The sequence below is a fragment of the Leptosomus discolor genome, chromosome 25 (genome assembly GCF_034619465.1).
Source record: "Leptosomus discolor isolate bLepDis1 chromosome 25, bLepDis1.hap2, whole genome shotgun sequence".
NCBI lineage: Eukaryota > Metazoa > Chordata > Aves > Leptosomiformes > Leptosomidae > Leptosomus > Leptosomus discolor.
The window spans coordinates 8,139,786-8,161,411 of record NC_141415.1 but is presented as its reverse complement, the minus strand read 5'-3'; the positions used below and the strand labels follow the sequence as shown (position 1 = coordinate 8,161,411).

Below are 21,626 nucleotides of genomic sequence, written 5' to 3'. Positions count from 1 at the left end.
CGGCTGGGTGCCCCCAGGCTTGTCTCCCAGCCCACGTGAAAGGTGCTGAGCAGAGCTTCTATTTCTGTCCCCAGCGCGCAGATGCTAGCCACAAAGATGCAGGAGAGGCTCAGGAGCAGGGTCACACCTGCCTCCTCGCTTTCCTCCCCCGGGGCTGGGCTTGTGCTCTGTACCGCTCTCAGTATCAGGAGCGGCACGTGGTCAAACCACAGGATGCAGAGCGCTAGACGCCGACGGCTCCAGACCCACCGGCCGGAGGAAAGGTCCCACTGCACGATGCAGGAGCAGGTGAGGGGCTGTGGAGTGAGGGGCTCCCTAGGGGCTGGGTGGGGACCCCTCTTGCTGGCTCGCTGGGGGCTGGGTAGGGACCCCTCTTGCTGGCTCTCGTTGCTTTCCAATGCTTCTCTTGTGAGCTGTGGGGATTTGGGCTGAAAGGCAAAGCCTCAGGGAATGCAGGGCAGTGCTCCAGGTCCCCAGGGCGCAGAGCAGGTAAGGGGCTGGGGGAGATGTTGGGGAGTCAACCTGCCCTGGCACTGGGCTGATCCCACCTGTGGCCCCAGAGCGGGTGCAGGGATTGGGCCTGGCTGCCTGGGCTTGCTGATGGGAGCTGGAGCGAAACTGCTGTCGTAAGGCTGCTCCGAGTCAGAGCCGTGCCAGATCCTGGCCTCCCTGGCAATGGGGTCCTGGCTGTCCTGTGCCAGGTGCTGTGCTGTCCCTCTGCCCCAGAGCAGGGCTGAGAGACCGGGAGCTGGGAGCACCATGCACAGCCGCCTGCAACCTGTGTGAGGCAGTGGGATGAGCTGGGACCTCCCTGGGTGAAAGCAGGACCAGGCGGTGGAGCTGTGCCAGCACTGGGTGGGTGGGTGCTTTGGGCAGGTCCCCAGTGGCGCACACAGGGACCTGGGTCAAAGCACTCACTGGGAATGCCGGCATGGGGCCCTGAGCCCAGCTGCACAGGGCGACCGGGGCTGTGGGCTGGGTGCTGAGCCCCACGGGACGTCAGGAGCATCTCCCCTGCTGTGGGTGTACGGTTAGTTCGTGGGATGTGGTGCTGTGCTGGGGACGCCGTGGCTGGGGTCACGTTTCCCCACCAGCTCTGCGCCACAGCGGCTGCTTGGGAAGCTCATGGTTGCTCTCACAATGACTGAGCACAGTTAAACTCCCGCTGCCTCGGGGTGGGTGGTGTGAGATGGAAACCACCCTGGGTGCGGGGCCGGGGGCTGCGGCACGCCTGGGCTCCCCACAGCGGAGCTGGGTGGAGGAGGGCTGCCCTGGGAGTGGGGCGCTGCATGCTGCAGCCAGGCCACCACCTCTGAGCATCCCTCGCTCAGCCTCCCTCTGCACAGGCGACCCCCAGCCCCGCTGTGACGGAGCTGACCACCATCACCGACTTCTACCCCTTGGAGGATGAGTACTTGGGGGAGGATGGTGTGCTGCCCGAGCTCTGCGAGAAGCAGGCGGTGCAGAGCTTCGCCCGCACCTACCAGCCTGCCGTCTACCTGCTGCTGTCGCTGCTGGGCACGGTGGGGAACGGGCTGGTGCTGCTCACGCACACCCGCTACCGCCAGGCACACAGCATCACCGACGTCTGCCTCCTGCACCTCGCCCTGTCCGACCTCCTGCTGCTCCTGACGCTGCCCTTCGCCGTCGCTGACACTCTGCAGGGCTGGTCCCCAGGCATGGCGGGCTGCAAGGCGCTGCAGGGCCTCTACGCCCTCAACTTCTACAGTGGCTTCCTCTTCCTCACCTGCATCAGTGTGGACCGCTACGTGGCCATCGTGCGGGTGCCGGCTGCCTGCCGGCTGCGCCCGCGGGCTCGCCGCCATGGCTGGCTGACGGCGGGGCTGGCCTGGCTGCTGGCTACGCTGCTGGCGCTGCCCCAGTTCGTATACGGCCGAGTGGAGCAGCACCAGGACCTCCGGCTCTGCCACGTCATCTTCCCCCGGGCGGTCTCACGGGCGGCCCGGGGGGCCACCAACCTGGTGCAGGTCGTGCTGGGCTTCGCCGTGCCCTTCCTGGTGATGGCGAGCTGCTACGCGGCCGTGGCCCGGACGCTGCTGTCGGCCCGTGGTGCCCAGCCCCAGCGGGCGCTGCGGGTGCTGCTGGCCCTCGTGCTGGTGTTCGTGGTCCTGCAGCTGCCCCACAGCCTGATGGTGCTGCTGGACATGGCCGAGCTGCTGGCCAGCTGGGAGGTGAGCTGTGCCCAGAGCCGCCGCAAGGACCTGGCACTGCTGGTCACCGGCGGGCTGGCGTACCTGCGCTGCTGCCTCAACCCGCTGCTCTACGCCTTCCTGGGCCAGCGATTCCGCCGGGAGCTGTGGCTGCTGGCGAGCGATGCTGGCTGCGTGGGGCCCCTCGAGCCACGCTGCCCCGGCTGCCCCAGTCCCCGCCGGCGGTCATCGCTCTCCACCTACCAGGACGTGGTGTAGGGCCATGGTGCCCACGGCCGGGGCAGGGACCAGCACCCCGGGGCTTGGCCCCTCTGCAGCACTGTGGGGGGGAGCCTCGATCGTGCACGGCTCTGCCCTGGGCCCTGGCAGAGCGTCTTGGCAGGAACAGCACCGGACAGCCCGCATGGTGCCCACACCGTGTGGGCAGAGGGGAGAGCAGCCCCGCAGCACCCGTGCGCCCTGCAAGCGCCTCTGCAGTCCAGCGAACCGCTGGGCAGGGGGACCCGGTAACGTCACGCGTGCTCAGGGGACCGTGCAGTGTCACGCGTGCTGCGGGGGGCTGTGCAGTGAGCTCGGTGCGGTGGGGGCACACGCAGCCCGTTCCCACCCTCGCAATAAATCCCGGTCAAGCCCCGCTGGGCGAGCGCCGTCTCCGTGGGGGCCGGAGCTGCCCCGAGGGGTCGGGCTGGTGCTGCCGGAGGGGTTTGCGGGGCCGGGGCCTGGGAGCGGGGTGCAGGGAGCGCTGGCCGGGGGATGCCTGCAGGCGGCAGCAGCACCTCGCGCTTCTTGCCTGTGCCCTGCCGGTGCCCTGCCCGTCCCCGCGGTCCCCTTCCCTGGGCTCCCCCGGACACGGGGCTCCGGCAGCCGGGGAGCGGGGGCTCCGCGGGGGAGTGCGGAGGGCGACGGCAAAGGGACGGGCACCGGCTCCACGACGGCTCCGGGGCGGGCTGGGGGTATGTCCAAGCCCAACACCCCCAGCCCCGCTGTGCCCCGGCCCGGGCAGCCGGAGGTGGAGCTGGGGGCTGGAGGCTGGAGCGGGGGTCACCCCCAGCGCAGCCCAGTCCAGCCCCCGGCCGAGGCGGCGGCAGAGCCCAGGGTGCCAGAGGGCCTGGGAGTCCCCAGGATGGTGACAGCAGAGGCCCCCCTGGAAAAACCTGACCGGGGTCTGGCTGGAAACCCCCTCCCGGGGCACAGGGCCAGAGGGGCCAGAGGGACTTTCCTCTCCCCTCGTCACTCCCCCCACGAGCTGCTCTGCCCCGGCACATCACAGCCCAGCAGCTCGCACAGGGCCAGGGTGCCACGGCTGGAGCTGGTGCGGCCCTCGCCCCTGCGGTGCTGGCACTGTGCAGAGCGGCACAGGACCGTGGGCTGGCGGTGCCTGCGGTCACGCAGAAGCCCCACACACTGGGCCTGGCTGCAGCTCCCTGGGGTGGCGGGAGTGGGATGGGGCCTGGCTCTGAGGCAGCTGCTCACGGGGTCTCCACAGCGGAGCTGGACATGTGGGGAAGCACCTCCTGGTCCTGCTGGGACTGGAGGCCGCTTCCTCCTCGCCCCTAGGCCTGGGATCAGCCCAGTGCTGGGACCAGAGTCGCCATGCCAGACCCTTCACCTCCCGCTGGGCTGGAAACGCCATCACTGCTGACTCAGCAGCCGCATCCCCACACAGCAGCCGCAGAGCTGGGGTGATGGGCCCCTCTCCCCCACAGCCCTCTGCTGACCCTGCTGCCAGCAGGCAGCAAGGACCGGACTCGGGCAGAACCGGGCCTGGTGGCGCAGCTGCCCCTGCTCCCTGCCCAGCCTGCGGCCTCGAGCGGCCCCGCTCCCCTCCTCCCCGTGACATGGCTGGGGTTGGCCCGAGTTGTGCCACCACCTCCCCACATTGCCCAGCCCCACACTGGCTCTGTCCCTGCCATGGCCGGTGGGCTCTGCCCTGGTGCCCCGGTTCCCATGAGTGCCCCAGCCTCCCTGCCGGTCCCACACTAGGGCTCAGCCCTCGGCGCAGGCCCAGCGCCGGCTGCGTGGGAGGAGGGCTGGCAGCCGGCGCTTCCTGCGTGCGCATCCCAGCACCACCACGGGCTCCCAGAGACGGTCTTGACCCAAAAGCTGTAGCCAAGCCAGAGCTGCGGCTGATGTGCTTAACCCCTTCTGGGGCGGCGGGAGAGGGGCTGGGGCCCCGGCGCTGCCACGGCACCCACGCCTCGAGGCTGCTGCGGACCCTGTGCTGCTGGGCAGGGCCCAGGGCCAAGCGGCGGCACCACGTGTGACCCCACCAGCCCCTTCTTGGGGGGAAGGCGCCACAAGGGCTGGCAGGACAGGCCTGCCTCAGCCAGGTGCCCTCCGGCCCACCGGCACACGTCTCGGCACCGCGCTGGGCTGAGCTGTCTTCCTGAGACAGGCGTTGGTGCTGTGGCACGGAGGGGCTGGGGCAGCACATGGCGCCGGTGCCGCGGGGCAGCTCGACGCCGTGGCCAGCGAAAGCCGGGGGCTGCCGGAGCCAGCGCGCTCCGCCTGGCACGGGGCCTGCGCCCGGTGCCGGTGCCGGTGGCGCCGGGCTGCACGCCGTGCCGGTGCCCACGCCGGTTGCAGCCGGTGCCCGGTGCACCGCGCCGGCGGCGGCTCCGGGAGCAGCGTCCCTGCCGCAGCCCGGCCGTGCGGCGCCCCCGGAGCTCCCCCCGTGCGGCGCGCGCCCCCGCCCGGCAGATGACGCAAGCGGCGGCCCCGCCGCCCCGGGCGCGCTGGCTCCGCCCCGGGCAGCGCGCGGCGATTGGCGGGGGCCGGTGACGCGCTCGGCCTGGCCCGGCCCGCCCGGGGCGGCGGCGGCGGGGCCGGTCCCGGCGGCGGCGGCGGCGGCCGGTGCGCGGCGCTGGGCGGGCGGCGGGCCGGTCCCGTCCCGGTGCCGTCCCGTCCCGTCCGGTGTCGGCGGGGCGATGCCGTTCCCGGGCGGGTTGTGGTGGCTGCTGTGCTGCCGGCAGGGCTTCACGTTGCTGCGGCGGGACTACGGCGAGGCGGACCGGGAGGCGGACGGCGAGGCCGAGGAGGAGGAGGAGGCGTCCTTCGAGCTCCGCGCTCAGGGAGACCAGGTGGGGCGGCACCGGCTCCAGGATGGACACCGGAGCCGCGGCACGGGCATGGCGCGGCGGGACCGGCGGTGCGCGGCTCCTCCCGCCCGCCTCTGCCCGGCAGCGCTGCCCAGGCCCCCTCTCGGTCCCCGCCGCCCCGGCGAGCGCGGCTGCCGCCTACCCCCGGGCACGTCTCCGCCGGTCCCGCCGCCCGGGCTGCCCTTGGCTCGTCCCCGCCGCCGGCCGGGGGTCCCCGCGGGGCGCTGGGTGGCGGGCGGCCCGTCGGGTGCGGAGCAGCCGCTGTCCCGGGGCAGCCTCCGGGCGGGCGCTCGGGGTGCTGGAGCCCGCGGAGCAGAGGCGAGGGGTGCGGGGGGCTGCGGGGGCCGCTGCCGGCCGGGTCCCGGCGCGGGGCCCTGGCTGGTGCCGCGGCGGCGGGACCCGGGCGCCCGTCGGGTGCTGGGGCGCAGCCGAAGCCGGGGCGCCGCCGCGCCGCCCGTGGAGCCGGGCGCTGCTCTGCCCTCGCCTGCTCCCCGGGGCAGGGGCCGTGGGGCTGGCGGTGCCAGGGCCCGCACCGGGGCCGTACGCGCCCCCGTGCCGCTGCCCAGGTCAGGTTGGCCGGGGTGCGGAGGGTCCCCGCCGGACGGGTTCCCCGAGACCGGCCGCGGCTCCGTACGGACTTGCCGGAGCGGCCGGGGCTGTTCCCGGCGCGCAGCGCCCCGGGAGCACGTGCCGGCCGGGGGGAGCAGGCCTGGATCTCCCCGCTCCGGCTGCTTCCTCCGGGGAGGGAAACGGAGCGGCGGAAACCGGCGCTTCCTCCGGCCGGGCTGCGTGGGGGACGGTGATAGCGCGGGGGGAACCCGGCTCCAGGGGGTTCCTCCTGCCCGTCCCGGCTGCCTCCTGCACCCCCAGCCACGGGCCATGTCCTTGCCTGGAGGGGACACGGCAGGCGGTGACAGCCCGGTCCCGCTTGCTGCGGGCCCTCTCCCCCTGCCCACCGTCGGGTCCGCGGCACAGCCCTGCTGCCGCCGGCTGCGCAGGGCCAGGGGCGGCCCTGAGCCCCCCACGCTGGCCGTCCCCTGGCAGCAGGACCCTTCCCCGGCAGTGCCAGCCCCCCAGGATGGTGGGCAGCGAGGACAGTGGCAGGGCTGGAGCTGCACTCTCTGGGCACCAGTGACGGTGCCAAGGGCATGGCAATGGCAGGAGCCGTCTTCGGGCTTCCCGCATCCCATGGGCCGTGCTGGCTCCGGAGGTCTGGGCTGGCGTGGGCGGCTGTGACGCCAGCTCTCGGGGGAGCACGCCACTGTGGCCGGGGGGTCCTCGGAAACCCACAGCACCGGCTGCCCCTTCCTGGGAGCGTGGGAGCAGCTACCCCGGCCCTGCCGCCGCGCCTCCTCGCCTGTTTATTTATATCCCTGAGAAGGAGCTGGCCGCCACTGCCGCCTCCTCCTCCTGCGGGCTGTGGGTGAGGAGCTGGGCACCGTCTCGGTGCCCGCAGCTGTGTGGGAGCACGTGGGGCCCTCCCCGGCCTCGGCAGCGGGACCGTCGTCGTCGGAGCTAGCCCCGTGCATGGGCACCGGCGCCATGCGACAGGTGCCCTTAATGCCACGGGTCAGTGGTGCCCAGCCCTGCCCCGCGGCGCAGCCGTACCTGCAGCGGCTCCCCCCTCCCCGCCACTATTTTTAGCAGCCGTCTCTTTTTCTTGGCGTTCCGTGGCGCGCTTTGGCCTGTCGCGCCTCTGGCTGCCCCGTGCATCTCCCGGGGCAGCATCCGCCGGCGCTGCCTCCTCCCCGCACCCCGCTCTGCCAGGGCGCCCTGCCCGGCCCGGTGCCTGCCTGTGCCTGGGCTCTGCCTCGTGTCCCGGCACGTGTGCTGGGGTCATCACGTGAGCGGCACCGTCCACGTCAGGTTGTGCCGCGCGAGGAGGAACCGGCTCCCGTCCCGCTGCGGGGCCAGGGACTTCCCTGCGCTGCGTCCCACCGCCACGGGCAGGAAGTCCGCGGCCCCATTACAATGGGACTTTGTGCCGTAAGCGTATTACTCAGCACTGACCTTGTGCAATTCTGCACGGTGCTCGGCCTGCCGGGTCAGCTGAGGACGTGCGGCCAGCGTGCCCGGCGGCTGCCCCCGCGCCCCCAGGGTGCCCCAGCTGCAGCCCTGGCTCCTGCCTGGCTGTGGGGGCACCGGGGCTCCCTGCCCCGTGGCAGCAGGATGCAAGCTTGTCCTTCTGGGCCCAGAGCTGGGCTGGAGAGGAGGCAAGCAGTCATCGGGGGGAGATTTGGGGGTGCCAGGTGGTGATCGTGGTGCTGAGATGTCTCCTTCCTCCCCAGGGGTCCCTGGAGGTGAGCCTCAACCAGCCCACCCGCATCAGCAGTGGCTCAGAGCGGTGAGTGACCCCCTGCCTCCGCCCCGGTGCTCAACCGGACGCGTCCGTCGTGGGGAGAGCTGGGGGCCTGGCACGCCATGGGAAGGTGCACTGACGCCAGTGCGCGCCGTATCATCCTGCCCATGGGGCTGGCACCATGCTGTGCTGGCCTATCGGCTGGAGCAGAGGATGACAGAGCCAGGGCTGCCATGCTCCGTCCCCATCCCTGGTGCACCCTTGGGCACGTCTCCATCCCTCTGCCATGCCGGATGGCTTAGCTGCCGCAGGCTGAGCCGATGGGGGCCATGCGTGGCTCCTTCCGTGCCAGGAGGCTCTGCCAGGCCTTGTCCGCCGGCAGAGACCGTGCCCTGGGGCGGTGTGTGCCTGGGGAGACAGGGTGCCAGGGCACAGGGGCCTGCTCGCTCCCCGTTCTCCCAGTGCCGACGACGATGCTGCCAACATTCCTTCCTGGTTGTTCATTTTCCGAATTCTTTGGCAAGGCCACGATTGCAAACAGCTTATTTTTAGCCAGGGTCATCTGCACCCGATGGCTCTACTGTGTTCCCACCGTGGGGTTGTGGGGTGCCCGGAGCCCCTTGGGACCCAGCTCACCCCAGCTCCCGGGCTGGCTGCCTGCTCAGGGGCCATGGGAAGCACCCGCAGGCACCTGGGCTCAGCCCCGTGCTGTCCCCAGGTCTCTGCTCGTCGCAGAGGAGATGCGCAGCCTCATCGTGGAGAAGGGCCCAGGGCCAGTGGAGGATGACCCCGACGCTCTCGTGAAAGGTGGGCACAGCTGGGCTGGGGCACAGGGGCTCTGCCTCTGGCGTAGCCGGGGCACAGCGGAGGCTGGCAGGATCCCATCCCAGAGGGGCAGGGGGCACCGGCTGGGCTGGCGGGGAGCGGGCAGACCCTGCCCTGCGCCAGAGAGCCGGTGCGATGGATGGTGCCGGTGGCAGGGGCTGAGGCTTCCCCTTCCCAGGCTGGCTGCAGCGGGAGGTGCGGGGCGGCGTGAAGACCCCCTGGATCCGGCCTCGGAAGTACTGGTTCGTGCTGACGCCCGACTCCCTGGACTACTACAGCAGCAACGAGAAGGGGGCCCGGCGGCTGGGCTCCCTCGTGCTCACCAGCCTCTGCTCCGTGCTCTGGCCGGACAAGCAGACCTACAAGGAGACGGGTAGGGTGCCCGCGCCCCTCGGCTGGGCTGCGACTTTGTGGCCCCTCGTGCCCTGCGGTGCCCTCCCAGCCGCGGGGGGGGGGCTTCCATCGCCCAGAGGAGGGGCTGTGCTGAGCCCTGGGCTGTTGAGCCGGCCTGACTGGGGTGAGGGTCCTTGGGGCGAGGGTGCTGGTGGCCAGCGGGTGAGCTGTCTGTCCCTCGCAGGCTACTGGAGCGTGACGGTGTTTGGCAGGAAGCATTGCTACCGCCTGTACACAGAGCACCTGAACGAGGCCGTGCACTGGGTGTGCGCGGTGCAGAAGGTCATCGACAGCAAAGCGCCGGTCCAGACGCCCACCCAGCTGCTCATGCGCGACGTCGAGGTGAGCCCGTGGCACAGGGCTGCCCGCGCCTGCAGCCGTCGGCAGGGCCAGGAGGATGGTCGGGGCCTCGCGTGTCCTGGGGTGGCGGCGGGTGCTTGTGCTGGGCACTCGGCCGGGCAGCCCCTCTGCAGCTGCTGCCGTGGCTTCGCCCTCCCAGGAGCACTGCGGCAGCCCCGAGGTCCTGGAGCAGATCTACCGCTGCAACCCCATCCTGCGCTACACCAGCAGCCCCCTCTACGCTCCCCTGCTGCCCTTCCCCTACGGCAGCCTGGACCAAAGCGGTGAGGGCCGGGCGGGGGGTGCAAAGCCTGGTCCCACGCCCCGGGCCGGGGGGGAGCGATGGCCAGGCTGGGCCCTGCTCGGGGCTGGGTCCTGCTCGGGGCTGGGTCCCATCTGGCCCCGGGTGTGGGTACGGTGCCTGGCTGCTGGCAGGGGGTGCCTGGGGAAGCCCACGGGGCTGTTAACCCCTGTCCTGTCCTGCAGCCCCCGGCCCCCGCAGCTACACCACGCTGCGCGACGAGGCCGTGAAGCTCTTCAACTCGCTGCAGCAGCTGGAGTCGGAGCGGGACCCGGTGCCGCTGATGCAGGGCGTCCTGCAGACCTGCCTGGACCTGCCGCCGCTGGTGGATGAGATCTACTGCCAGCTGGTGAAGCAGACCACGGAGCCGCCGGCGCCAGGCGGGCAGGGAGACCTGCACTACTGGCAGCTGCTCACCTGCATGAGCTGCACCTTCCTGCCCTCCCCGCCCGTCCTGCGCTTCCTGCGCTTCCACCTGGACAGGCAAGTGCTGCTGGAGCTGCTGGGTGCCAGCTGCAGGCAGGCAGCTCACTGGGTGCTGGGGCCCCCATCGGGCCAGTGCTGCTGTGACCCTCCCAGTGTATCTTGCAGGACGGAGAGCCGGTTCCCTGCCTCAGAGATGGCCAAGTACGCCAGCTTCATCCGGGAGGCGCTGGGGAAGACGAAGGGGCGGGAGTGTGTGCCCTCCCTGGAGGAGATCCTGGTGCTGATGCGGCGGCAGGAGATGATCTGCACCGTGCACTGCCCGGGGGCACCCGCCTGCAGCGTGGCCATCAGCTCCCACACCACAGCCGAGGAGGTGAGGGGCTGCATCCATGCCAGGGCTTGGGACATTTTGGCACGTGGGGCTGGGTGGGCAGTGTACCGTGGGAGGTGAGGGGCTCCTGTGGGTCTCTCCAGCTGAGCTGTGGCAGAGAGGAGCTGGGGGACGCCTGCCTTTGCCCGTCACGACCCGTCTGTGTCCCTTTGCAGCCCTGAGTGCCGCGGCCAGGGACGCACGGTCACCGTCGGTTGCCTTTGTCTCGCCCCAGGTGGCCCAGGAGCTGGTGTCGCGCCTGGGGCTGTCCCAGAGCCCCAACCTCTTCGCGCTCTACGAGCAGTCGCGGCGGCGGGAGCAGCCCGTGGGCAGCACCACGCTGCTGGCCGACGTCCTCACCAGGTTTGAAAAGTAAATGTCCCGCTCTGCTGCCTATGGGGGAGAGGGGCCAGGGGGGCCGCGGGCGGGAGGGGACAGTGTGGGGGCACCTGCCCCCGTGCTGATGAGGCCGGTCCCTTCTGCCATAGCCTGGCTGGGGAGGAGCGGGAGCAGGACCCGCCGTGCCGGCTCTGCTTCAAGCACTACGGCTTCCTGGACACGGACAATGTCCCGCGCGACAGCCTGGAGTTCGCCCTCCTCTTCGAGCAGGTGAGAGCCACACCGGGGTGGCTGTGCTGCGGTGGCCATGCCATGCCAGCTCGCCGTGCCGGCTCACCTCGCCCTCCCACAGGCGCACGAGATGGTGCTGCGGGGCTACGTGCCCACGTCGGAGGAGACGCTGCAGACGCTGGCGGCGCTGCGCCTGCAGAGCCTCAACAGCGACTTCTCCACCCATGCCCCCTTCCCACGCCTGGAGGAGCTCTTCCCGCCCCACGTGCTGCACGCCCGCCTGCCGGCCCCCCGCCGCCGGCCCCCCACCAAGTGCCGGGGGGCCCGGCTGCGCGCGGGGCTGCTGGCCGGCGGGCTCTGGGGGCAGGCGCTGGCCAAGCAGCGGGCGGAGCGGGACCAGCGCCTGCGGGGCCGCCTGCGGGAGGAGGGGGCCAGCACCATGGCTGCCATCGTGGAGAAGTGGAAGCTGCTGCAGGGCATGGGCCGGCCCGAGGCCATGGCCGCCTACGTGGCGCTGGTGCGGGAGTGGCCCGGCTTTGGCTCCACGCTCTTCGACGTCGACCTGCGTGCGGTGAGGCCCTGGCGGGGTGAGGGCCAGGGCAGCCCTGGCAGTGGGCAGCCCTGACCCCCCTCTCCCCACAGAGCCCACTGGGGGCCGGGCCCCAGCGGCTGTGGCTGGGCGTCGGGGCCAAGGCCGTCTCGCTCTACAAGCCGGGGGAGCCCGAGCCCTTGGACAGCTTCTGCTACGGCCGCATCTCCTCCTTCGGCGCCTCCGACAGCGGCACCTTCCGCCTCTCCGTGGAGGACCGGGACCTGCTCTTCGAGACCTCCCAGGCATGGGGCAGCCGTTCCTCCATCCCTCCTTGCCCCGGGGGCTGCAGGGTGCTGGGAGACCCTGGCTGACCCAGCGTGTCCCCTCTGCCCTGCAGGTGGATGAGATCTCGCAGCTCCTCAACACGTACCTCGCCTCGGCGGGTGCCCGGCGGCCACCCCGGCCCCAGGAGCCGGCTGCCAGCCCCACCGCCTCAGCCCCCACCGTGCTGCCCCAGGGGCTCTGCCCTGCAGCCGGGTCCTGGCAGCACCAGCCGCCGGCGGGCTCCTTCCACAGCTAGCCCGGTGGCCGGCGCGGCCGCGCAGGGTGTTCCCGATGGACAGCGTGGGGAGGGCGGCCGGCCTGGCAGCCAGCGGCAGGTCTGTGCTTGTCCCCAGTGCTCCCCGGAGCAGGGGGACACCGGTTCGTGCTCTCCACGCTGCTGTTGCCTTTCTGGTTATTTCCTTAATTTATTTCGAGACGCCCGCGCCCCCACGTCTCCCAGCACTTTCCCTGGAGGGCAGCGGGGCTGCCATGCTGCAGACCCCCTGTGCTGCCCCCAGGCCCGTCCCCTTCCCTTGTACCCCAGTGCCTTCGCCTCCAGCACTCGTGCTGCCTGGCAGCTCTGCCCGCGCCCCAGCTCCTGCTGCCCCAGGGGCTTTGCCTGGGGTAGGGGGTGCTGGGCAGCGGTGCTGGGCCATCGTCCGTCCGTCCATCCGCTGAACCCACCCCTCCTGGAAAGCTGCGGGCGGCTTTTGGCTGAGCCGCCTCGGGCACCAGCGGGCTCCTCCCGGCCGCGTGGCCGGGCCCTGCTGCTTCGCGGGGGCCCCGTGGTGGGGCTCGTGGTGCGGGGGTGGCCGGTGGGGCGGCGGCTGGTACGGCTGGGGCTCGGCCCCTCGATGTTGCCTCTGTAAAGTTTGTTGGTTCTGTGTTGGGGATGGGGCGGGGGGGGTTGGTTGTTTTTCTAAATAAATGCACAAAGGCACGGCTGGGCCTCCTGTCCCGGCGCTCGGGCCCGCGGCGGGAGGCAGGGACGGCCTGATCCCAGCGAGCGCAGCGGGGCCTGGGACGGGCAGCGGCGGCCAGAGGAGCAGCACAGCGTGTCCTTGGGGGCAGGGACCGCCGTCCCTCGGCCAGCGCTGGCAGCCCGGCTGCTCGCTGCGCCCTTTGGCATTTCATCAACAGCGCGGGCAGCGCTCGGGCTCGGCTGCGGCTCCCCGGCACCCCCTGGCACTGGCCGCCCCGGGCGGGGGGAACTGCCCCGGCAGCGGGTGCCTCTGCGGGGCCGGTGCCAAAGAGGGCGTGGGAGCCCGGCGCTGCCGTGGCCGGCGGGTATTTTTAGCCTGTTGCTCTGTGCCACAGGGTCAGAGGAAAAGGCTAATTCTCACCTTGGGCTGCCTGGGCTTGGGCTGGCGCCAGCGCTGCCCCACACCCCGGTCCCTCACAGCCTGACTCAGGCGGGGCAGGACTGGAGCTGCGGTCTGTCGTGTCTGTCCCCAAGCCCTTCCCAGCAGTGCCAGCCCCTGCCTTGGATCCAGAGCGGCGAGGGCACCCCCAGCCCCGCAGGGGCCTCCCTCCTGCACGGGGCCTCGCCCCGGTGAAACATTAACACCGGCCCCACATGCTCTGCGGGCAGGGCAGGCAGGGCGGTGCCGGCTCCTGTCCCTGGTCAGCCGAGCCGGCAGGTCCTTCCAGTATTTCTGGCTCTGCCGCAGCGGTGGCCCAGCGCTGCCCGGGCCCAGACAGCACGCTGCCGGCTGGCTCCCAGCCGGGGCAGGGCCGGCCCCACGCACCACCGGGGCGTGCAGGTGAGCAGCGGCCCCGGTTCAGCGCTCCCACCGGGCCGGGACGCCGTCGGACTGCGGCTGCGCAGCGGGGCCGGCCAGCTGGGCCAGGTCAGCGCTGGCCCCGGCAGCACCTGCAGCTGCTTCCCTGCCCGGCCGCTCACTCCCCGAGCCGTGCAGGCAGTGTCAGTGCAGGAACAGCCTTTATTAAAGCAAAATAACCTACAAAAATATAGATACAGCCTGTGCCCCAGGCCTGATCTGGCGAAGGAGGAACAAGGCTCCTGCCCAGGGCAAGGACTGGCTCAGCCACACAGAGCCTTTGGCCACAGGGGTTGCGTGCGCCCAACTCTTCGGGCCAGGCCTGTTCCAAGCCCCCGGGTTCGCTCTCCTCCTCCTCCGAGCGAGCGTTGCTCCCACGGGCGGAGGTTCCCTACCAGCACAGCGCGCAGCTGCCCCAGTCCCGTCCTGGGCCAGGGCACGTGGTGGAGCGGAGGCTGTCCCCCGCCGAGGGTCTTCAGGGGCAGCGCTGCTCCCTGCAGAGCTGCTTCCACTGAGGATCGCAGCGTGTGTGCGCGGCCGGGGTGACAACTCTGCCGCGGCCGGGCAGCGCTGAGAGGTGCTAAACGTGGGCACGGCCGAGACAAGCCCTGCCGGCGTGCGTGGAGGTGGCCGTGGGACCCTCCCGTCCCCTGGCAGGGCACTCACTGCTCCTGCGTGCCCCAGGAGATGTAGTCGGGCCGCGTGGCCGCGTGGTACTCGTCGATCAGCTGCTGCACGATCTCCCGGGAGTTGTCCAGCTCGTCGAAGTTGTCCTTGAAGATGTCCTCCTTGCGGAACTGCTCCAGGAAGGCCTCCCGCTTGCGCAGCTTGTCGTACTGCCGGCACGTCCGCTCAAACAGCTGGAGAGCAGCACAGCGGTCAGACAGGCCCGAGCTCCCCAGGGACCTCACGGGGCCGGGGGGGGGGGGGGGGGGGGCGACCTCCTCGGGCTGCTGGCTGGGAGGGGGCCAGCAGGCAGGGCAGGAGCTGCTACCCTGCCCCCAGCCACCACTCGGGACCTGATGGCGCTTCCGAGGCTGCCTTTGGCCAGGGAGATCATGTCCTGCCGGAGCCTGCTCCGGGCACAGCGGCACTGCCAGGTCCAGCCCCGAGCCCTCTGTGCCCAGCTGGGAGCTGCCCGCCCTCCTCTCCTCTGCAGGGCCCGCCCCGGCTTCGCAAAAGCCCCAGAGATGACGCGTTTGCAATGGAAAGGGCATCCGAGCTGCAGCTGCGGGGCCCCCGTGCTGCCGGCGGGGTAGAGGGAAGGCACTCACCGAGGAGATGTTGGTGTGGTTTGCCATCATGAGGCCGCTGACGCGGTGTGCCGACGGCAGGTAGGGGGACTTGCGAGACAAAGCCACCTGGATGCTGGCAGGACCCCAGGGGATGAAGTTGGCCAGTTTCCTCTCCCGGATCCGCTGCAGACTCTTGTGAACCTGGCGGGACGAGAGCAGCAGGGTGACGGGCAGAGCAGCCTGGTCCCAGCAGACCCAGGAGCTGCTCCTCGCAGGACATACGGCCTCAGGACAGGGGACTTCAGCAAACAGCAGGCAGGGTGGCTCCTCACGGCAAGGGACTACAGCCTTTCCACGAGGACAGGGCCCACACAGGAGCAGCTTTCCACAGGAGCCAGTTTTCAGGCACCACTCGGTCTCGCCCCAGGGGCCCAGCACAGGGGCCACGCTGTTGCCATCAGCATCTGATGGTTGTGGGAACTCACCTGCGTCGGGTCCACCTCCCCCTGGATGATGTTGAGGATGGCGATGTAGCAGTGGTTGGTCTGCCTGTCTCGCCCCGTGGACACCATCACGTTTTTAGGCTGCAGCAGTCTTCTCATCACGTCCAGGACCGTGGTCTTCCTCACGCTGGCCACCTGCAAATGCCGGCCGGGGGTCAGAGGGAAGGGGCGTGCTGCTCCCTCGCCCTCCCGCTGCCCTGCACACGCACACAGGAGCGGAGGGCAGCCGGACGGCGAAGCCCTCGCCCCGGGGATGGAGCCACGTGCAGAGCTGCATGCGGGGCAGGGAAACCCCCAAGTCACACAACAGGCGCAGCCAGGCTGAGAACCGGAGCGTTGGCGGAGGCTCCGACACGAGGGCGCTGAGCTGCCGCCCCCCGGGGCAGCTCAGCAGGGGCTGGGGACAGAGCTCAGCTGAGACCAGAGCGACGCGTCAAACGTCTGTCCCGCTCCACTGCCGAGGCAAAGGGCAGGGCTGGGGGACGGGAGAGGGGTCGTTCCCCGCTGCACCCCCTCCCCACCGGCCACTGCAGCCCCGAGGGCTGTCATGGGCCGTGCCCAGCTGCCGCCTGCCAAGGGGGCCGCAGCCAGGGCCGGCGCCCCAAGGAGCGCCCGCAGCAAGGGCAGCTCGGCGACGTGGCAGCCCCGCTCCAGGCACCGTCTGAGCTGCTGGCTGAGCCCTCCCCACACTCCTCCCAGGGAGGACAGATCACACACTCGATACCCTTTTCAGAGCCAGCAGTTTTTCAGATTTGCTTCTCTGAGTAACATCCTGAGGAAACGCACACAACGAGAGGAGAAGAGCAGCTGTTAGCTCCAGGCAGAACTGAGAGGCGGCCAACGCAGGTGAGTGCCTCTCGAAACAGAACTGCCCCGCTCTCACGGGGGGGCTGAGGGGCACTGGCTGGGGACGAGCTAAACACAAGCGGTAGCGTCCCAGGCAGCTGAGGGATGGCAACCCCCTCCCAGAACACAGATCAAGCCCCAGGAAGGGGCTGACGCCCGGAGCCCACGATCAGTCTTGGAATGATCACGAGCGACCGTGTTCTGACCCAAACAGCCTGGGCCGGCGGCCCTCTGGGGTGGCAGGACTGGCAGGGCCAGGTCGCTGGGCTCGCCCCGATCGTTTCTGAGGGTGGCTTTTGTCAGACCAGGTACTGCCGGCTCTCCCGCCGCTGCCGCACCACCCCGATGCACGCAGCAGGGAGCCCGGCACCGGCACAACGGCCTGCTCACGGCTGACTCCTGTCACACACGGCTGTCACGTGGCGTGGGCGCACGGGCCTGGGATCTGGAACCCGCAGTTACAGCTCACACCAGGACCACGGGACTGACGCTGCCACAAGGTGAGTGTGGCAGCTCCTCCTGCCCTCGGGGAAAGGCAGCAGGGCCTGGCAGGCTGCCTTACCGACTGGTCGGTGGTGAGCGGCGTGTACCCGGTCATGAGGAAGTGCAGCCGGGGGGTGGGGATCAGCGAGGCAATCAGCCCGATGAGGTCATTGTTCATGTACCCGGGATACCTGAGCGTGGTGGTGCTGGCAGACATGATGGTGGAGACCTGGGGGAGAGGACGGGCTCCGCGTCACCGCGCGGTCGCAGAGCACGTTCGAAACGTGCCTCACGCAGCCGTGCCGGGGGAAGCTCGAGCGCCGGTGGAGGCCCCCCCGGGAAGAGAAGAAGGACCCTTGTTCACGGCTCCAGGCTGCCCACCACCGCGCCCAGCCCACGGAGCAGGTTCAGCCCGAACCGAACCCAGCGGGGAAGCCCCTTCTCCAGAGGGAAGAGCCCTTCTCACCAGCTGGTTGATCTGGGAGAACGACGGGTTCTGAATGTGCAGCCGGTCCGTCGCGATCCGATTCAAGGCCGTGTTGTCCAGAACCACCTGCAAGAGAAGAACCGTCTCTGTGAAGCGCCTCGGAGGCAGCCTGAGGAAGGGCAGCCCCAGCCACGTGTCCGAGGGCACCGGATTGCCCAGCACAGGCCCCGAGCGCCGCAGCCTGGCAGAGCCCTCCGTGGCAGGTGGCAGACACTCGAAACCACGAGCTGACTCATCTGTGGCGCTAACTGACACTGTCAATGGAAGCTCTTCCCTCCCCTCCTGGCTGTGCTCCCCAGCACTCTGCCCACGAGCGCTGCCTCTGGGCCAGCACCTCGCAGCAGCCTTCAGCCCCAGCAGCTCTGGCGCAGCTGCTCTTGCCCTGCCCCAGGCAGAGACAAGCTGGGAGGGACGAGCAGCATCTTGGTTAGGACCTGACCGAAGGCCCTGGTGCAGGCTGAAGGTGCTGCCTGGCTGGGGCCTGTGGGTGCCGAAAGCAATGCCGGAATCGAGTTCAAGTGGAAGGCCGCAGCACAGCTCCGCAGAGGAAGCACAGCCTGTCCTCGCCGCCGTGGGCAGAATCTGCCGGACCCCAGAAGCAGAAATGCCAGGCTGGGCAGCTGAGCAGGGGTAGCAGAGAGCCCTTGTCCCTGGAGCCACCACGTCTGCTCGGTCCTCCTGGTCAGGGGTGCGCTCGTTGCTGCGCCGGGGGCTTTGCAGGGGCATCGCACGCCGCTGCGGCCCTCGCCCCACACAGCGACGGCACTTGCCCAGCAAAGGCTGCATGTCCGAGTGGCTGGGGACGGGGCTGCCACGCAGGAGCTGGCTGCACCGCTGGCCTGGCCCGTGGCAGGACTCTTACCACGCAGTCGGCGTTCTGGGTCAGCCTCTTCAGCGTCAGCAGGGAGTTGTACGGCTGGACCACAACGTCGCTCATCTCATCCTGGTTTGGGAAAACCGAGTACGTCTCCACCAGCTTCTTCGGATACCTGGTGAGAAAGCCCAGCCATCCCAAGGGTTAACACCACCAAACCAGCACTCTCCTCCCACCAGCTCCCTTTGCAGTCTCCAGGGCTCAGGACAGCAGTGAGTCACCAGCGCTGCATGCCAGAGTCGGCTCCCAGGGAGGGAGAGAATGTGTCCCAGCAGTGCCTACCCCAGCAGTAGGGGAGCAGGCTGCCAGACGGAGCTACAGGCGAGGCTGAGCCCTCCGCAGGCTGATTAAGCAGCTGCTTACAAGCGTTTTCAAGAGGCTGCAAGCCGAAACAGGCAGGGATGGCAGCTCAGAGCCCACAGCCAGAGCCTCCCACCCTCCCCTGCACAGTCAGGCTGTCAGAAGGCAGCTGCCTGATAAGGATGGCTGAGGGAAGGCAGAGTTTGGACAGCACGAGTCCAGTTTCAGAGCCTCTGAAGTCCCCAGGCGTATCAGGAGCCATTCCTTCCCCGGGCAGGGTGCCAGGGATTGCACAAGACAGTGTTTGGGTGGGGGCGGTGGCTCTGAGTCAGCGCTCTCCAGCTCCCCGCTTTGGCGGGGCGCCCAGGCTGGGCCAGACTCCGCCGAGGGAAGGGGACAAGGCTGAATGCTCACCTGTCATTCAGCCTCTCCAGGAGGTACGAGCCCAGCCCGGAGCCTGTTCCACCAGCGATGGAGTGGCAAAGCACAAACCCCTGGAAGGAAGCAGAATGCAGCAGCTCAAGGTCCAGCTCAGCCCCAGGAGCAGGCACGGCCAGGCACGCTGTGCTACCGCCACCACCTCCAGCAGAGACTTGCCAGCCAGGGCGAGACCTCCCCCTGTGACAACCGAGAGCAGGGAGCCGACGGAGCGGAGGTCAGCCCTGACCACAGTGACAGCCACACGCTCATCAGGCCACTTCTGCCAGAGTGGGTGGAATCCACGTCTCTGCACACACCACGAAGTGCAACTGCTGCTCAGGAGCCTCCTGGATTCCTCCCGCCCCAGAACAGACTTAATAGCTCCAGCGTCACCTTCAGGGTCCAGTCGGTCACACGAACAGAGGGACATGTTCTCCCCAGGCCCTCCGTGCCACTCCTCTCCTTCTGGAGTGCCCGAGGCCAAGCTCCTTCTGCCTGACTTCAGGGCTGTTCCCACTGGCTGCAAGTCCCACAACGGGCTCTTGGATCTTCTGCCAACTTGTTTTATGGTGACATTTTCCCTTCCCCTGTTGCCATGTGACAGCCTGACACCAGGGAGCCCTGCCTGTCTGCGCACAGGAAAGGGGTTTACCAGGGCAGTGGCCAAGGTCCTGCCAGAGGCACACGGCAAAGCAGCCGAGGAGCTGTCGGTACCCCCGGTGCCCTTCAACCCGGCTGGAGAGACAATGCAGCGGCAGCTGCCTGCGCTCATTCCCTGGATTTCAAAGCACTCAGCAGCTCTGGGTCTAAACACCTTCCGCTGGCAGCCCGAGGCTCCCTCCTCTGCTGCGGGCAGAGGGGCAGCAGGGGCCTGGTCCCAGCACAGCCCTCCCTAGCCACGAGGGCCCTCGCTGGAGGACAAGCAGTGCGTGTCCTGCTTCAGCTGACGCAGGGGAGAGCCGTGGGAGGGAGGCGGAACAGGGAAAGGAAAAAGCACCATAATGCCTGGAACTCTTCCTGCGCACTGCATCCTGCGGGAAGGGCCCAGTGCAAGCAGTATTTGGGGCAGAAAAATGCCCCACGGAGCGTAGAGTAAGAATATTTCTGAGGAAGCCTAGCAGATGTAGCAGTGTTGGGAAAGACCTCCTTTCCCTAATTCCCCCCTACGTGTTCTCTGCTCAGCACCTAGAAGCAAGTTGAGCAAGTCTGGGTACACCAGAGGGCTGAGCTCGACCTTATGAAGGAGCAGCCTGGCTTTGAAAACACCAAACAGGGCAACCAGATGCAAATCCCCTGATTTACTTACTTCCAAACTGTCGCTCCCATCAGCCTCTCTGTCTATTATATCAAAAATATCTTCATGGATTTTTTCTCCCTGCAAGAGAGAGCAGATCAGATTTTGTTCCTTTCCCACAGAAAATGAAGAAGAGCTCCTCACGCCTGGCTTGGAGCCAGATCAGACTGGCAGTGTGACCCTGTGCCCAGGGTGCCACGAAACGTCAGGCATAAGTCCCTGCCGAATGACGAGGTGTTCTTCAGAAGCCACGTGCTGAGCCTGACGTGAGAAAGCCACGCTAAGGCCTCACACCTAACGAGCTGACCTGTGTCTGCACCCAGGAGCACTGGAGCGGTTACCTGTGAGAAGCCGCTGGCCCAGTTGTTCCCAGCTCCCCCTCCATGCTCAGACAAGTAGATGTTTTCCGGGTTGTAGAGGTTGGCGTAAGGGGAGTTCAGGATGGAGTGGATAACTCGGGGCTCCAGGTCCAGCAGCACAGCTCGCGGGATGTAGTGCTCATCGTCTGCCTTTAACAAGGAGCAGTGAGATCGTGATGCAGCCGCAGCTCAGCACTGCTTCTTACCGCAAGAGAAACTGCAAGTGCGTGTGCCACCCCCTGGCCGCGGGAGCACGGCACAGCAGCGCCTGACAGCGAGGAGGAGGAAGGGGAACTCGTTAGGTTCGGCCTGTCTGTCACGCAGCAGCGTTCTGTGCCCCGCAGCACATCCTGGAGGCCGGGCTGGTGGCGGGGGGCAGCTCGCCCCTAACGGGCTCGCACCGGCGGCGCTACGTCAGGGGGTGTCTACGGCAGCCTCAGCCTCGTGCTTCTGCCTCCACAACACATCCGTGCCCAGAAACCGGAGCGCAGGCAGGAGCCCTGGCAGCGTGCTGCCGAGCCGGAGCACCGGGCTGAGGCTGCCGCTCCACCAGCCCGGCGTCAGCGTCAGCCCTCCTGTCCCTGAACCGGGGAGCTGCTGGAGGGTGCCGAAGCGGTTGCAGAGAGCCCCGCTGGTGGCCACCCGGGCACGGAGCGGGCCAGTGAGGAGGGCAGGCGCCTCCCGCGGCACAGCGTGCCCGCTCCGCCCCCCGAGCAGGCAGGGCAGGGCCGGCCGGGCCGGGGACCGGCAGTACCTGGTAGAAGAAGACGTCCTTGCGGTCGGTGCCCTCGGTGGCGAACTCCTCCACGATGCCCTCGGGGCTGATGCCGTGCTCGGCGCAGAGCTGCTTCCAGAACTCGAACCCGACTGCGGGGGCGGGGCGCGGTCAGCCGGGGCCGGGCCGGGCCGGGCCGGGGCCGCTCCCGGTCCCTCACGCCGGGCCGGGCCGGGGCAGAGCCCGGAGCATCCCCGGTCCGGCAGGCCCCGCCCCCGCATCAAGCCCCGCCCCCGTCCCGACAGGCCCCGCCCCGGGCTCAGCAGGCCCCGCCCCGCATAAACCCCGCCCCGAGGCCAGCAGGCCCCGCCCACGCCCCCCACAGCATCCCGGCCCCGCCCGGGGCGCGCTCCCCCGGCCCGGCCCTGCCGCCGCCGGCCCCGGGCGCCCGCTCACTCTGGTTGCCGCACTGGCCCAGCTGCAGGGTGATGATCTCCCGCGGCATCGCGGCCGAGGCTCCGCTCCGCTCCGCTCCTCCGCCCGGCTCCCCGCTGCCCCGCCGCGTCTCCCGCCCGGCGCCAACGGCACTGCGCCTGCGCGCGGCGCACTTCCGGGAGAGCGCCGCTCGCCCCCGCCCCCTCGCGGCGCCCTGGCAACGCGCGTGCGCACTGGCAGGCAGCG

At 69.6% G+C, this 21,626-nt stretch overlaps 3 protein-coding genes across 4 annotated transcripts; 2 read left to right on the top strand and 1 right to left on the bottom strand.

Annotated features, from left to right (window-relative positions):
- Positions 1-276: 276 nt before the first annotated feature.
- On the top strand, positions 277-2,429 carry CCR10 (C-C motif chemokine receptor 10). Its single transcript, XM_086478088.1, has 2 exons — positions 277-288; positions 1,347-2,429. Exons 1-2 carry the CDS (start codon positions 277-279, stop codon positions 2,427-2,429), a joined length of 1,095 nt encoding a protein of 364 aa, XP_086334214.1.
- Positions 2,430-5,098: 2,669 nt separating this feature from the next.
- On the top strand, positions 5,099-11,904 carry PLEKHH3 (pleckstrin homology, MyTH4 and FERM domain containing H3). Its single transcript, XM_086478002.1, has 13 exons — positions 5,099-5,251; positions 7,558-7,613; positions 8,287-8,375; positions 8,572-8,766; positions 8,971-9,128; positions 9,286-9,409; positions 9,612-9,909; positions 10,018-10,225; positions 10,458-10,594; positions 10,711-10,831; positions 10,914-11,363; positions 11,435-11,626; positions 11,722-11,904. Exons 1-13 carry the CDS (start codon positions 5,099-5,101, stop codon positions 11,902-11,904), a joined length of 2,364 nt encoding a protein of 787 aa, XP_086334128.1.
- Positions 11,905-13,573: 1,669 nt separating this feature from the next.
- On the bottom strand, positions 13,574-21,478 carry TUBG1 (tubulin gamma 1). 2 transcript variants are annotated; one of them, XM_086477851.1, is made up of 11 exons: positions 21,402-21,478; positions 20,985-21,097; positions 20,213-20,380; positions 19,857-19,952; positions 18,572-18,651; positions 17,846-17,972; positions 16,963-17,049; positions 16,576-16,725; positions 15,150-15,302; positions 14,704-14,865; positions 13,574-14,289 (listed from the first exon to the last, which is right to left on the bottom strand). In XM_086477851.1, the coding sequence occupies exons 1-11, from the start codon at positions 21,448-21,450 to the stop codon at positions 14,092-14,094; spliced, it is 1,383 nt and encodes a 460-aa protein (XP_086333977.1). In that variant the 5' UTR covers positions 21,451-21,478; the 3' UTR covers positions 13,574-14,091. The 2 variants fall into 2 exon arrangements, with proteins under 2 accessions (XP_086333977.1, XP_086333979.1); XM_086477853.1 differs by having other exon boundaries at positions 19,884-19,952.
- Positions 21,479-21,626: the final 148 nt, after the last annotated feature.